Source organism: Lethenteron reissneri, chromosome 17 (genome assembly GCF_015708825.2).
Source record: "Lethenteron reissneri isolate LAM-NWPU_2019-01 chromosome 17, ASM1570882v1, whole genome shotgun sequence".
Lineage (NCBI taxonomy): Eukaryota > Metazoa > Chordata > Hyperoartia > Petromyzontiformes > Petromyzontidae > Lethenteron > Lethenteron reissneri.
The window spans coordinates 6989998-7002662 of NC_083795.1; the positions used below are offsets into that span (position 1 = coordinate 6989998).

Below are 12665 nucleotides of genomic sequence, written 5' to 3' on the forward strand. Positions count from 1 at the left end.
CGGCAATGTTGTGTTTACTATTCATCCAAACAAAAACGAAACAATTACACCTCGTGGAATAACAACTCACCTCGGAACGCCTCTCTCCGAGTTTCAAGCGCTCGTTTTCAGGAGGATTCCTGCAATTGGTGACGTGTAGCCAATTTCATTTCACGTAACCATCTCATCACAGCCGGTGATCATATTTGCTCTCGGCGAGCACGTTGACAACAAGGGACCACGGCGCTCAATAGAGGCCGCGTAGCTTCCCGAGGCAAACACAAAGATCCCCCGTGTAGCCTCGCACAGACGGTTGGGGCCAAGTGTTGTTAGCGAGCACCTGTGACGAGCCGGAGCGGCGCACGAGGAGCGAACAGCGTTGTTCATGCCTCCGCACGGTACTAGGTAATTCATTTAAGGCTGAGTCGACCTAGAGAAGGCTCAGTTCCGTTTGATATATTCGACACGTACATACGCGCACACGCAGAGGCGCTGTACTATTTAGCTGTGCAAGTGATTTATGTCCAAAACACCAATGCCTCTCGAATATATAATATGGGAATTAGGAATAATACAAATATCTCCTTTACAACCTGAACAAACGTTTGGGATAAAGTGCTGTTCGACAGGACCTATGAAGGCGGGCACGCTACACAAGGGGGTGGGTGGCCAGCACCACGCCCGACCGCCTTTGTCTCCCCAACTGCGATGTTTACACACCCTACCAGGTACTCATTTGAGTGGACAAATTGGTAGGCACAGGATCGGTTCAGATAACCCTCACTGGCGTTGACCGTGAGCTGGAATCGAACTCTGGTGACACACACACACAAACAAAAGTGCTGCTCGCGCAGTACAGCAACGCGTCACCTATTCGCGTTCTACTTGAGTGTAGGTAAAGTCACACTACTGGACCGCATTGTGCCCCGCGTGATGACACACACCACTCTGCGTCTATATCTAAACGCGCGCGCCCGCGTGTGCGACGCCGCTGTGGATTAGATTGCACGAGGAAGGAGCATTATGAATGCACTTAATTATAACCACTCATTAAAATTACAGCTTCATTACGCGGCCGCTTGAAACGAGAGACAATGGGTAGTGTGTGTGTGTGTCTCTCTCTGTGTGTGTGTGTCGTGCAGCGGTTAGCGCTCTGCGCTGCAAGCCCGGCCACCCGCGTTCGATTCCCGCTCACGACCGCCAACACCAGTGATGATTATCTGAACCGGTGATGGCCATCCCCTAGGTCGACTCGGCCTCAATTGAGTACCTGGTGCGGTGTGCAAACATCGCCACTGGGGAGACAAAGGCCACCGGGCGTAGTGCAACAAACCCACCCCCTCGTGTACCGTTCCACCCTTCATAGGCGCTCGCTAACCGCACTTGCCCCAAAAGTCTGTTCAGGCCAACACGGGGGAATCTTTGTATTTGTTGTGTTTTCGTTTCGCCCGTGCGTGGAGGCGCGCGTGCCCAATGCCGCTGCTGCCGCTACTGCCGCTGCTGCTGCCGCTACTGCCGCTGCTGCTGCCGCTGCTGCTGCCGCTGCCGCTGCCGCTGCTGCTGCCGCTGCTGCTGCTGCGGCTGCTGCTGCTACTGCTGCGGCTGCTGCTGCCGCTGCTGCTGCCGCTACGGGGCTACGGGGTTCTCGGGAAACCTCTTTAATCCCGGCAGCGAGTCGTGAAGAGCGCGCGTGATGCGTCCGATTATTATCGACTCCTGTGCACTTCACCCCTTGCGCCGTCAATCCCAACTCTTGTGGGCTTTTAAGAGCTCGTCACTATTATCGTCGTGTTTTAATTATTATTATTAGTTTTTTTTCCTTTCAATAATTTCTCACCCGATATGAAACGCAAAAAAATTGTCACCAGTTACTTTCAGCAACGCCGCTAAGGTTGCCTTGTCGGCGGTAAGGCAATACCACAAGAGCAACTTTATTTAAGGGCATCTGGTAACGCTAAGCACTTTTCACGCAAGTTGTTGCACACTACCGCACACACACACTACCACACACACACCACCTTACACACACACCACCACACACACACCACCTTACACACACAAACCACATTACACATATACACACACACCACCTTACACACACACACCACACACACACCACATTACACATATACACACACACCACCTTACACACACACCACATTACACATACACACACACCACCTTACACACACACACACTACACACACACCCCACTTTGCACACACACACACACACCACCACCTTACACACACCACCTTACACACACACCACATTACACATACACACACACACCACCTTACACACACCACCAAACACCACCACACACACACACACAAACCACCGCGGCATCACGCAAACACGACGAGGCGAGACGGATGTGGCACTGAATCAAAATGATTCGCGGAACAGCGTTCCTTGAGTGCTCCGCTTGGGATCAAGCGCCGCCTGCACCACGCGTGCTTTCCCGTCGGCCTTGTGCGGCCACGATACGAAGGAATTGTCCGTTCAGAATTCCAGCAGCGAGCAGTGCATCGCCATGTGTCGGAATAGGGCCCTGGTAAACGTGACGTCAAATAACTCAGACGTGACGCCGCTTCGATGCGCCCGCCTGTTTATCCGCACTTAAGAAGACAACTTACGAAATCACAAGTTGAGTGCACGCGTGACAAGAGTAGAGGACAGCTGATTGTTTATCAGACTTCAGCGATTCGCTTTCACCGCGACGTGGTCACGCGACCCGTCGCAGCTGTGCGAGACCCCGTGGCAAGCAGTCGCCGCGGCGGTGGCGGGAGGGGGTGGTGGTGGTGGTGATGGTTGTTACGGTCAAAAACCACGAGCGCATTACTCGTGTGAGTTACTCACTTCGAAAGCCCCGGACACACCCCGGGAATCCGCGAGCGGTCTCGTACACTCAGCGAGCGGCACAACCAAGAGGCATTGCTCACTCATCCGTGCAGGATAAACAAAACAACACCCCCCCCCCCCCCAAAAAAACAACAACGCGAAAGATATACAAATAAAAAGAAACACCCCGGGAATGGATTTAACAAACAAACAACAACAACAACAAAAGTAACCACTGCTGCTCCGAGTTGCGGAGAACAGCGACAAGAACTACGGATCGTGCGGCTTTGAAGTTGTCCGTTCATTGTGCGCACAGAAACGACTCGGGACCGAGACGGCTTTCTCCCCCAAAAAACCTCCCACTCCAAACGCTCTCTCCACTCTCTACTCCCTCCACTTTTATCTTTCCGCTCCGCTCCTCTCTCTTTCTCTCTCTCTCTCTGCCGCTCTTCCAAACCTCACACAGCCACTCCGACTCCGAGTCCCTCCCTTCCCTCTCTCTTCATCCAACAAACTCCTTCCTCTCTGCTCTTCTACCCACGCTCCCACCTCCCCTTCCCTCCCTCTCCTCCTCCCCCCGCTCCCTCCCTCTCTGTCTCTCCTATCCCCTTTCTCTCCTCCCCCAAAACTCTCCGCCCCCTCCGCTTCCCCGCGCCACGCTCCCTCCCACGACCGGCCCTCGTAATAGTGACCAATCAGCGCACTAATCTATGCTCAGCACCGCCCTGGCCTCGCTTAATGAGATCATGCTTTGAGAGAGAGAGAGAGAAGGGGGGGAAGGAGTAGGAGGAGAGGGGGGGGGGGTTGTAGGGACCCGCCTTCCGTGCCTTGTGCGCGCGCAACTTTTCTCCCCCCCCCCCGACTCGGGCGACAGGCGACCGCGCAGATATGGAAGGAAGAGGTTCGCTCGCTCCCCTCTGAAATCGCCACCGCGCTCGGCTTCAGTTGTGCGAGGCCCGGCGGCGAGAGGGCGGTCCGCGGTTCGACAGCGAGTCTGTGGCGAGCGGTAGTCGGACTAAATGCTCAAGTGCTTTGTAGCAGTGACGGTGGTTGGTGGTGGTGGTGGTTGGTGAGCGAAGCCTGCGTACTTGGGACTTGTCGTGCGCGTTACACACGCGCGCGCGCGAAGACACACACGCGCACACGCACACACACACTCTCTCAGGCATATACTGATACACGCGCACACGCACACGCGCAGAGATAGGTACACGCGCTCACGTACTTACACATACACAGAGCGACACGCAACGATACGCGTACGAAGAGAGACGCACACACACACGCGCGCATACTTCACACGGAGATACGCGAAGGTATACTGCGGATTACATGCACTCACACTCTTCGGCGCACAGAGACACACGCGCGCACGTAGACACACGCGCGCGCACGTAGAGACACACACGCACACACAGAGATCTTTGCAGACACGCACAGACACAGGCGGAGTCAGGCGCGTTCCCTGCTGCTGCAGTCCACATCACTCGAGTACTCCATCGCTTGTAAAGTACGTGTGCACACACACGCGCACACGCGCAAAGTCGCCGATACATTATCACGACCGCGACTACTCGAACACTCACAGTGACAACAGCCGCGGACGCTGCATCGGCTGCCTATAAAAAGGGAGCCGCACTCCTCAAGGGGTCGCGAACGGCGACCTGGCAGCGCGCTCGCTCGCCGCGCCAGCGAGCGCGCGAGCAACAAGAAGAGTGTTGTGTCATCGATCCACAAAGAGCGTTTCATCGATTGGGCTCTTCTCCTCCTCCTCCTCAAGTCGGGCTGACGCATGTGTGCGCAGCTCGCAGACGACGCGCACGGCCAGAGACACGCGCGCTGCAGGGAGACATCGTCAAGCTCGCCGGGGTTGACATGAGATAGAAACTGCGCCGGGGCCGTATTGCGTCTTTGCATCACCCCCACCACCCCCTCATCCTCCTACTACTCCTCCTCCCTACCAGCGCCGGACAGACGTGGCGAGGGAAAGGAGGCAGCGAGCGACTCGCCTCCTCCTCCTCCAGCCCCGTCTCGCCCTGCACCCAACATGTTTCAACCGGCGACCACCAAGCGCTGCTTTACCATCGAGTCTCTGGTGGCGAAGGACTGTCCGGCACCCACCAGCCGATCAGAGCAGCAGCAGCAGCAACAGCAACAACAGCAGCACGAAGCGCCGCTACGGCCGGCAGCCCTGAGCTTCGCCGGCAGTCATAATCATCAGCATCACCAGCATCAGCAGCACCATCACCACAGCTCGGCGTCCGTATCGGCAGCCGCGGCGGCCGCTGCAGCCGCGGCGGCAGCCGCCGCCTTCGTGCCCGCGTTCCCGCAGCCCACGGCACGGGCACTCTACCCTCACCCTGCCGAGTTGCTCTACTCGGACCCCGGCCATCACCCCGGCTCGGCTGGGGGTCCCCTTCAAGTCCCCGCGCTGCCTCCGCACCACCACCTGCAGCATTCTCATCCTCTGTTCGGACCCCCGCAGCGAGACCCCATGACTTTCTACCCGTGGCTGCTGAATCGACACAGATACCTCGGCCACAGATACCCAGGTGAGAGCCGAGGCCCCGGGGGTTGTGCAGGGGGGTGTCACGACGTGGTCGCTGTGCGGCACACGTGCTGTCATTGTCGCCGGTGCTGTCGGGTTGGAGTCTGTGCGCGTGTGTGCGAGTGTCAATAGGATAAACTCAATGCGTATCCTCAATGCATACGACATATGCGCTGTGTGTGTGCTGTGTGCTGTGTACGAACTATGTCCGCTACGAGGCACTGTGTAATTCTAAAGGATATATATATACACACGCACACACACACACCGAGCCGAACGTTTAATGTGAACATTTTGTATGCGTGTACGTATATCGTCAATACCGTGTGTATACGGATGTATGTGGAACTTTTTTTGCGCCGTACGTAGCCAACCGTGCTAGCCGGGAGTTGCGGGCGTACCTGGCGCGCACGATCTGCGGCGTGCCGTGCGTCTTTGCCTCGCGTGCAGTACTTTTTACTCCATGTACATTGTGGGGGGAGCGGTGGCGCACGAGTTTGAACATTGTGCTACAAACCAACCGGACGCGTCCGATGACTGACCACGGCTAACATCAGTGGCAAGTGGCGAGCAGCAAAACCTGCCCTAGGCCTCCCCCCCCCCCGCTATAGGTCGACTCTAATGTGTACCCGCTGCGGTGTGTAAAGTCAGAACTGCCTGGGGAGAGACAAAGGCGGTCGGGCTTGGTGGAGGCCACACCACACAATCGTGCGCCGTGACGGCGGTCTTAATAGGTGCTCTATAACAGCATTTGCCATACGGAAGAATGTGTGTCTTTGAATACTGTAAAGGGTGTCGCTTAAGAATGTACACATTTCGTACGTTATGCCCACGTGTTAGATGTAATGGATACGATAAATACAATCTTGATTTGAAGCTTTCGTGACTGCAGGAATCCATACTCTTTGGTTCCTTCGGAAAAGTGACTTTAGCGAAAGAACCAACGAGTACGATAAAGACATTGACGCCGCATTATCGATACAAGCTGGATAATTAGGCATTAAACGACTTGCGGTACCGCTCCTCCGAATGAAACAACAACAACGCCGCATCTCCACGCACGCACACGCGCGCACACACGCAACACATTCATCGCGTTCACTGACATTTCGCTTTTTTGTTGAATGTCACCGAAGCGTGTGAGGACGATATCGTGTTGAGAACGGCGATCATGAACACGAGGACGCGGTGGTAACCTACCAAACATATATCGCATCATGTGAGTGTTCGACAGAAGGATGCCTGCATCTTCAATGGGAGTCGAACGCAATTCCTTCAACGTACGAGCCAAATACATATCTCCAGTAGTGTCGGCACCACATGTGTCACTGCGTGATACGCCGATGTCGCCTTCGTTAAACGCGGCGCTCATCGGCGTGGGGCGGGGGGGGTGAACGACGACAATTTACATTTAAGACGATATTCTTTCTGCGGGTAAGTACCCCGTTGAGCTAAAGCAGCTCCGTGTTACAAGGACGATCACAACCGGATCTCAATAACGCCGGCAGCGTGGAGAAATGTGATAACAAAAACCGTCTCGTCGAGTCGTGCCGCGCGAACGCGTTGCGAGCTGCAGCCCGGAGATGAATCGTGGAGGATGGACGAGGATGATATCTCTCTCGTACTGTACTGTACAACAACAACAATTGTCATTAAGAGCCATGTGTCAAACTACTCGGTGAATGAAAGCCGAACGAATCACCCTCCCGCAAGCCGTGTTGGCCGTGGCGGTTGTTTGGCCATACATCGCCACGTCGGTGAGTTGCGGGTTGGTGGAGAAAGCTGGCGAGGGACACACACCGCTCGTTACTTTTTGTTCGAAAAATGTGACCGGGAATCGAACTCCGTGGGTGCCCGCGTTTCAAAGCGCAACGCGCCAATCACCGCGCCACCGCTCCGTGCTCTGTCGGGAAACGCGCGTTTGGAGTATTTGGGTGCAAAAAAGTTCCACGTGATAAGCCACTTCGTTGAGCTATCATTTGTGGCCAGGTCGCTTCTGAAAAAGAGCTACATAGCTCAGTGAGCATTACCTGGTGAAATAATAAAGTTGAGTTTAGTTTAGGAAGCTAGTCTAGAAAAAAAACAATCTCAGACTTTTGCTGTGGTTTACAAATCAGATGTCCATGAATTAATTATTACGCGTGGTTAACTCTGTAAAGTCACGCGCGTATGACATTTGTGTATATATATGAAACACAAAAGACAGGTCGTTCAGCAGTTTTTTTTATTGCTGTGGTTGTCCCACCTGATAACGATTGCTTGTGTTGCGATCGAAACGTCGTGATCTATTATTTTTCTACCTACGTGACTTTACCGAAATAACCAGAGTATGTGAATTCTAATTATTTCGGAAATGGCTACAAACACAATGCCAATGAAACGTCTTCTCATGTCATTTGTGTGAGTGGAAATTTGTGCTCGCTAACGGCACTTTCCCCAACAGTCGATGAGACTCTACGGGGCAATTTTGTGTGTTTGTATGTGTGAGTGGCAATATGTTCTCACGACCGGCACTTTCCCCAACAGTCGATGAGACTCTACGGGGCAATTTTGTGTGTTTGTATGTGTGAGTGGCAATATGTTCTCACGACCGGCACTTTCCCCAACAGTCGATGAGACTCTACGGGGCAATTTTGTGTGTTTGTATGTGTGAGTGGCAATATGTTCTCACGACCGGCACTTCCCCCCAACAGCGTATGAGGCCACACGTGCGATATTTGTCTCGGTGTGCGTGAGAGTGAGCTTGTCCACGCTTGATCCACTCTCGTGCTTTCACGCTTCATGTGGATGTTTTTAATCGCCACGCCGCTTATGCGCGTGTGCGCACGTGTGTATACGTGTATGTATGTATATATTTACGGGGGATCTTTGTCTTTGTACGTGTGTATTAGTGAGCGCTATGAACCCGGCGCTCGGAGTTCGATTCCCGCTCACGGCCCAGACCAGTGACGATTATCTGAACCGGTCGTGGGCCTCCCCTAGGTCGACTTAGCGTAAAAATGAGTACCTGATACGATTCGTAAACATCGCCACTGGGGAGACAAAGACGGGACGGTGTGTGCCTCGCCACCCACCCCCTCGTGTCGGTTCCGGCCTTCGTAGGTGCTCGCTAACAGCACTTGCCCCAACAGTCTGCTCACGGCTACACGGGGTGTCTTTGTATGAGTAAATGGCGTTATATCAAGCAAAGTAATAATTTACTTGCGTGCATGCATGTGTAGGTGTATATATGTGCATGTGTAAAAGTGCATTGGATGTGTGTAACTGTGCGTGTTTTTGCGTGTGTACGTATGTATAAGAACACGTGTGTGTGTGTTTTGTGTGTATGTGTGTGTGTATGTATATTTATTTGTGCGTGTATTCGTCTGTATATATATATGTGTGTGCGTAAGTGCATTGTGTATGTGGCGGTGTAAGTTTGTGTCTTTGTTTACGAATGTGTACGATAAGCGCACTTGCCTCAAGTGTCTCAAAAGGCTATGATGGAGATCGTTCGCTTTGTCTTTGCTCTATATACGTGAAAGTATGCGTGCTTATGTGTATGTAGAGTGTATATATATATATATACATGTGTGTATATCGACTTAGCCTTAAATGAATACCCGGTGCGTGGTCTGTAAACATCAGCACTGGGTGAGACAAAGGCGGCCGGGCGTGGTTCTGGCCACCCACCCACCCGCTTGTGTGCCGTTCGGGCCTTTTAGAATAGTCGGCCTGCTCACGGCACTTGCCGCACCAGCCTACGCGGGGGATCTTTGTCTTTGTGCGTCATCGAAGACCGCCAGACCGACGGATGTACCCCGGTGGTTTGTGCTCATCACTGACAATTCGCAGGAGGCCTTTTGCAGCTAAAAGCAAAAGTGCAACCCCCCCCCTCCTTCCCTCCTCCTCCTCCTCCTTACTCCCCGCGTTTAAAGCGAGTTGTCAAACACACAGGCACAGAAGCTCGCGACTCACGCGGTTTACATTTGGCAACAAAAAAAAACATGTGATCGCTTGCAATGATTCCACAATTTAATCGCGTAATTCTGTTTTTTTTTTTTAAGAGCTCAACGTCGCAACTAAAAGCGTAAATCCCCGTGGCACCGGCCAGTGCCACGGGGATTCATTGACGGTGCTACTAAGGGTCGTCTTCAAAAGTCATCGTCATCATCATCATCAGCACCATCGTCAGCATCATCATCATCAGCCATGGTCAATGCACTGCTGGTTAAAGGGCTCATCCCAACCCACCGCCGTATCTCTCGCTACCCCCCGCGCGATGTTAATAATAATCCCACTGCACACGGCAGCAGCTGATTTCATCGCTCCATCTCATCACCGGTGGTGCGTTTGTCTCGGTCACGAGTTCCATTCCTTTTCTGCTGCTGCTGCTGCTGCCACGTCGTCGTTCTGTCCACGGAATCGAGGGTGAATTATCGCAGGCAGCTTCTTGTCATGCATTTGTATTAGAAAGCTGAACGTTTACGTTGCATACATCGTGTTGCGTTTGTCTACACACGTTAATGTGAGCGTGTGTATCGTCATGATTACTATTATTAGTATATACGAGTGTGTACTTTGTTTGTGAAACATAGGGAACGCCGGCTTACTCAGCGAGCTCCTGTATCTTAGCACGCGAATTGAGTTACGCATCCGTGAGTATTTTCGCAGGACATGAACACAGCACGCAGATGCAGGGACTCGTAATCCACAGGCGGTGTGAACTCAACTCGCACCCCCATCAACAACACGCCGATAGCTCCAGAACTTAGCTCCCATCGTCGCCGAGTGTTTGTGCCCGAGACAACCCACCCATATGTGTATGATAACTGATAATATTGGTAATTATTATCGTAAAAAAATTAATAATTCCTCGGGTAACAAAGTCTTGTTTGTTTTGTACCTCGCACGGATGTGCCAAGCCTAGCCCACGCACGTGGATACGAGCGCAGTGCACGTTCACTGCGGTAGTACTCACCTGTAGGGCTCACCTGTAGGACTCACATGATGACTACTACCTCCTCATGTGAGTACTGCACCTGAGTACAAATCAATCACGAGTGGGATTCCCATTCATTCGCTCACGTGAAGATGACCACGACAATTTATTGGCACGCGTCCGCAGCTGATCTGTATTTTGTGTGCATTTGAAAAAAAAAAAGATTCCCCTTACAGCAAGAGTGCTCAATATTCTAAAATCTCCTAATTAAATCTCCATCTACTCTTGGCTGAGTCCTCCAGAATCTCCTCCACCTCCTCCAATCTTACCCCCCCCTTACTACGCCTTCCCCCCCCCCAACTATCAGACTCCCTCTGATGGATATCTCTCATTGATTTTTGTTGAAAAGAATGCATATACATGTATAAGTGTGTCCGTGTATCTGTCCGTGTTTTTGCGCACGCCGCGTTGATGATACGGGGAGGGCGCTACTAGATTACGAATCACGGAGGGAGCGTGCAAACCTGGAGGTTTGATGTGCAAATGCGTCCGTGCGTGTTCGCAATGGGGCGCGTCGCTTATCGCCAATTGAACGTCATAGACAGATTAATGGGGGGGGGGGGGGATGCCACTTAACATGCAAATGTATATCGCCCAAGCGGTCGGTAGCGACCGAAAATTACAATCTTAAACAAAGTACAGGGCCTTGGGTGAAAGTCTGGGATTTAAATTGGATTTCGGAATTCAGGAGGGGCTGCTGGGAAGAGACGGAACTAACACCACCCTCCCTCTCCCCCCCCCCCCCCCACCAAAAAAAGCCGCCACAATTTGTTCGGGGTGGGTGCAATAGCCCTTTTTTGCGGGGCGATAATTGGCAGCTTGGCACATTAAAGTCATAGTTCTGGGCCCGATGTTATCTTGGTAATTGAGAAAATGAAATATTTCACTCAAGGCTATGCCTCCCGTACAACGCGGGGGGGGGGGGGGGGGGCAACGTGGGAGATGTTGTGGGGGGGGCATGCTGGATATTCGGAATATTAAAAAATTTCTGCTCACCGTGATGGCAAATTAGATAAAGCACTTGGGCGCGCGCAATGAGAGATAATTTTAATTAATAAAGTTTTGAGCATTTAGTCGCTGTTTACCGCCTTCCTCTCGCAACTAATTACGGGGAAATCACATCGATCATGAAACAAATTATCTAATTTGTTCGGCTTTTTGCGCCTAAATACAAGGGGGGGGGGAGGGGGGGGTTAGCGCCCCCTCGCTCCCTCCTATTGCGCCCAGAGGCGCGGGTGCCTCTCGCTCTGTAATCACTCTCGCACAACGGCGGCGCTCAACTCGGCTGCGCATCGTACACACAAAGGCAAAGATCCCCCGTATAGCCTTAACGGACTTTCGGGGCAAGTTCTGTGGGCGAACACCCATGAAGGCCGGTACGGTACACGGCGGCCGGGTGGAGGGTGGTGGTGGTGATGGTGGTCAGCGTCGTGCCCGACTGGCGATGTTTGCGCACTGCGCCGGGTACATACTCAGGGTCGACTCAGCCTCAATCGTCACCGGTGTTGGCCGTGAGCGGGATTCGAACTCGGGTCGCCGGGTTCGTAGCGCAGTGTGCTAACCGATGCACCACCGCTCCACATATAGTATAATACAGCACACGCATAGTTGCTTCATCGCGTTGCAACGCAGCGTGGCATTATATACGTACAGCGTTAGAACGCAGCGTACGTTTTGTATATAGCGTGCGCTAGGTACATGGTGTTGCGTAATGTACATGGCGCTATAACGCAGCGTACGTCATGGACATGGCCCTATAACGCAGCGTACGTCATATATCATGCATTACATTGTAGCGCAGCGCGATTGACCAACTTAGAGACCCTGCCCATGAATGAAAACGTAACATATATAAGAGAATGACCTTCATAGCTGTCCAATGTCGGGAACGGCTGTAAAATGAACGTGGGGAGTGGTAGTGCCGTGGATAGCGCACTGCGCTACGATTGTCTGAACCGGTCTTGGGCTTCGCCTAGGTCAACTCAGCCTGCAATGAATACCTGGTGTGGTTGTGTAAACATTGTGACTAGGGAGACAACGACGGTCAGCCGTGGTGCTGGCCACCCACATCCTCGTGTGCCGTTCCGGCCTTAAAATAGGTGCTCGCTAACAGCACTTGCTCAAACAGTCTGTTAAGGCTGTAAAGGGGATATTTGCATTTTTGGATAACGAACAGACATTCATTTGTAGTTAAATATATGTACGCATGACATAAATGAAGGTCTCCCCACACTGTGCGGGTCGAGGAGGCACGGAGCGCAGGGATTGTAGTGTACGCTAATGGACACGCGTTTTAGGCAATTTAGTTACATT

The 12665-nt window shown here is 52.6% G+C and overlaps 1 protein-coding gene across 1 annotated transcript in view; it reads left to right on the forward strand.

Annotated features, from left to right (window-relative positions):
- Nucleotides 1–3707: 3707 nt before the first annotated feature.
- LOC133343410 (homeobox protein EMX1-like) overlaps nt 3708–12665 on the forward strand; it is a 51347-nt gene continuing 42389 nt past the window's right edge. The window contains exon 1 of the mRNA XM_061552991.1: nt 3708–5375. Within this exon, the coding sequence (XP_061408975.1) occupies nt 4871–5375 (505 nt within the window). The 5' untranslated portion in view covers nt 3708–4870. The remainder of the gene's footprint in view (nt 5376–12665) is intronic.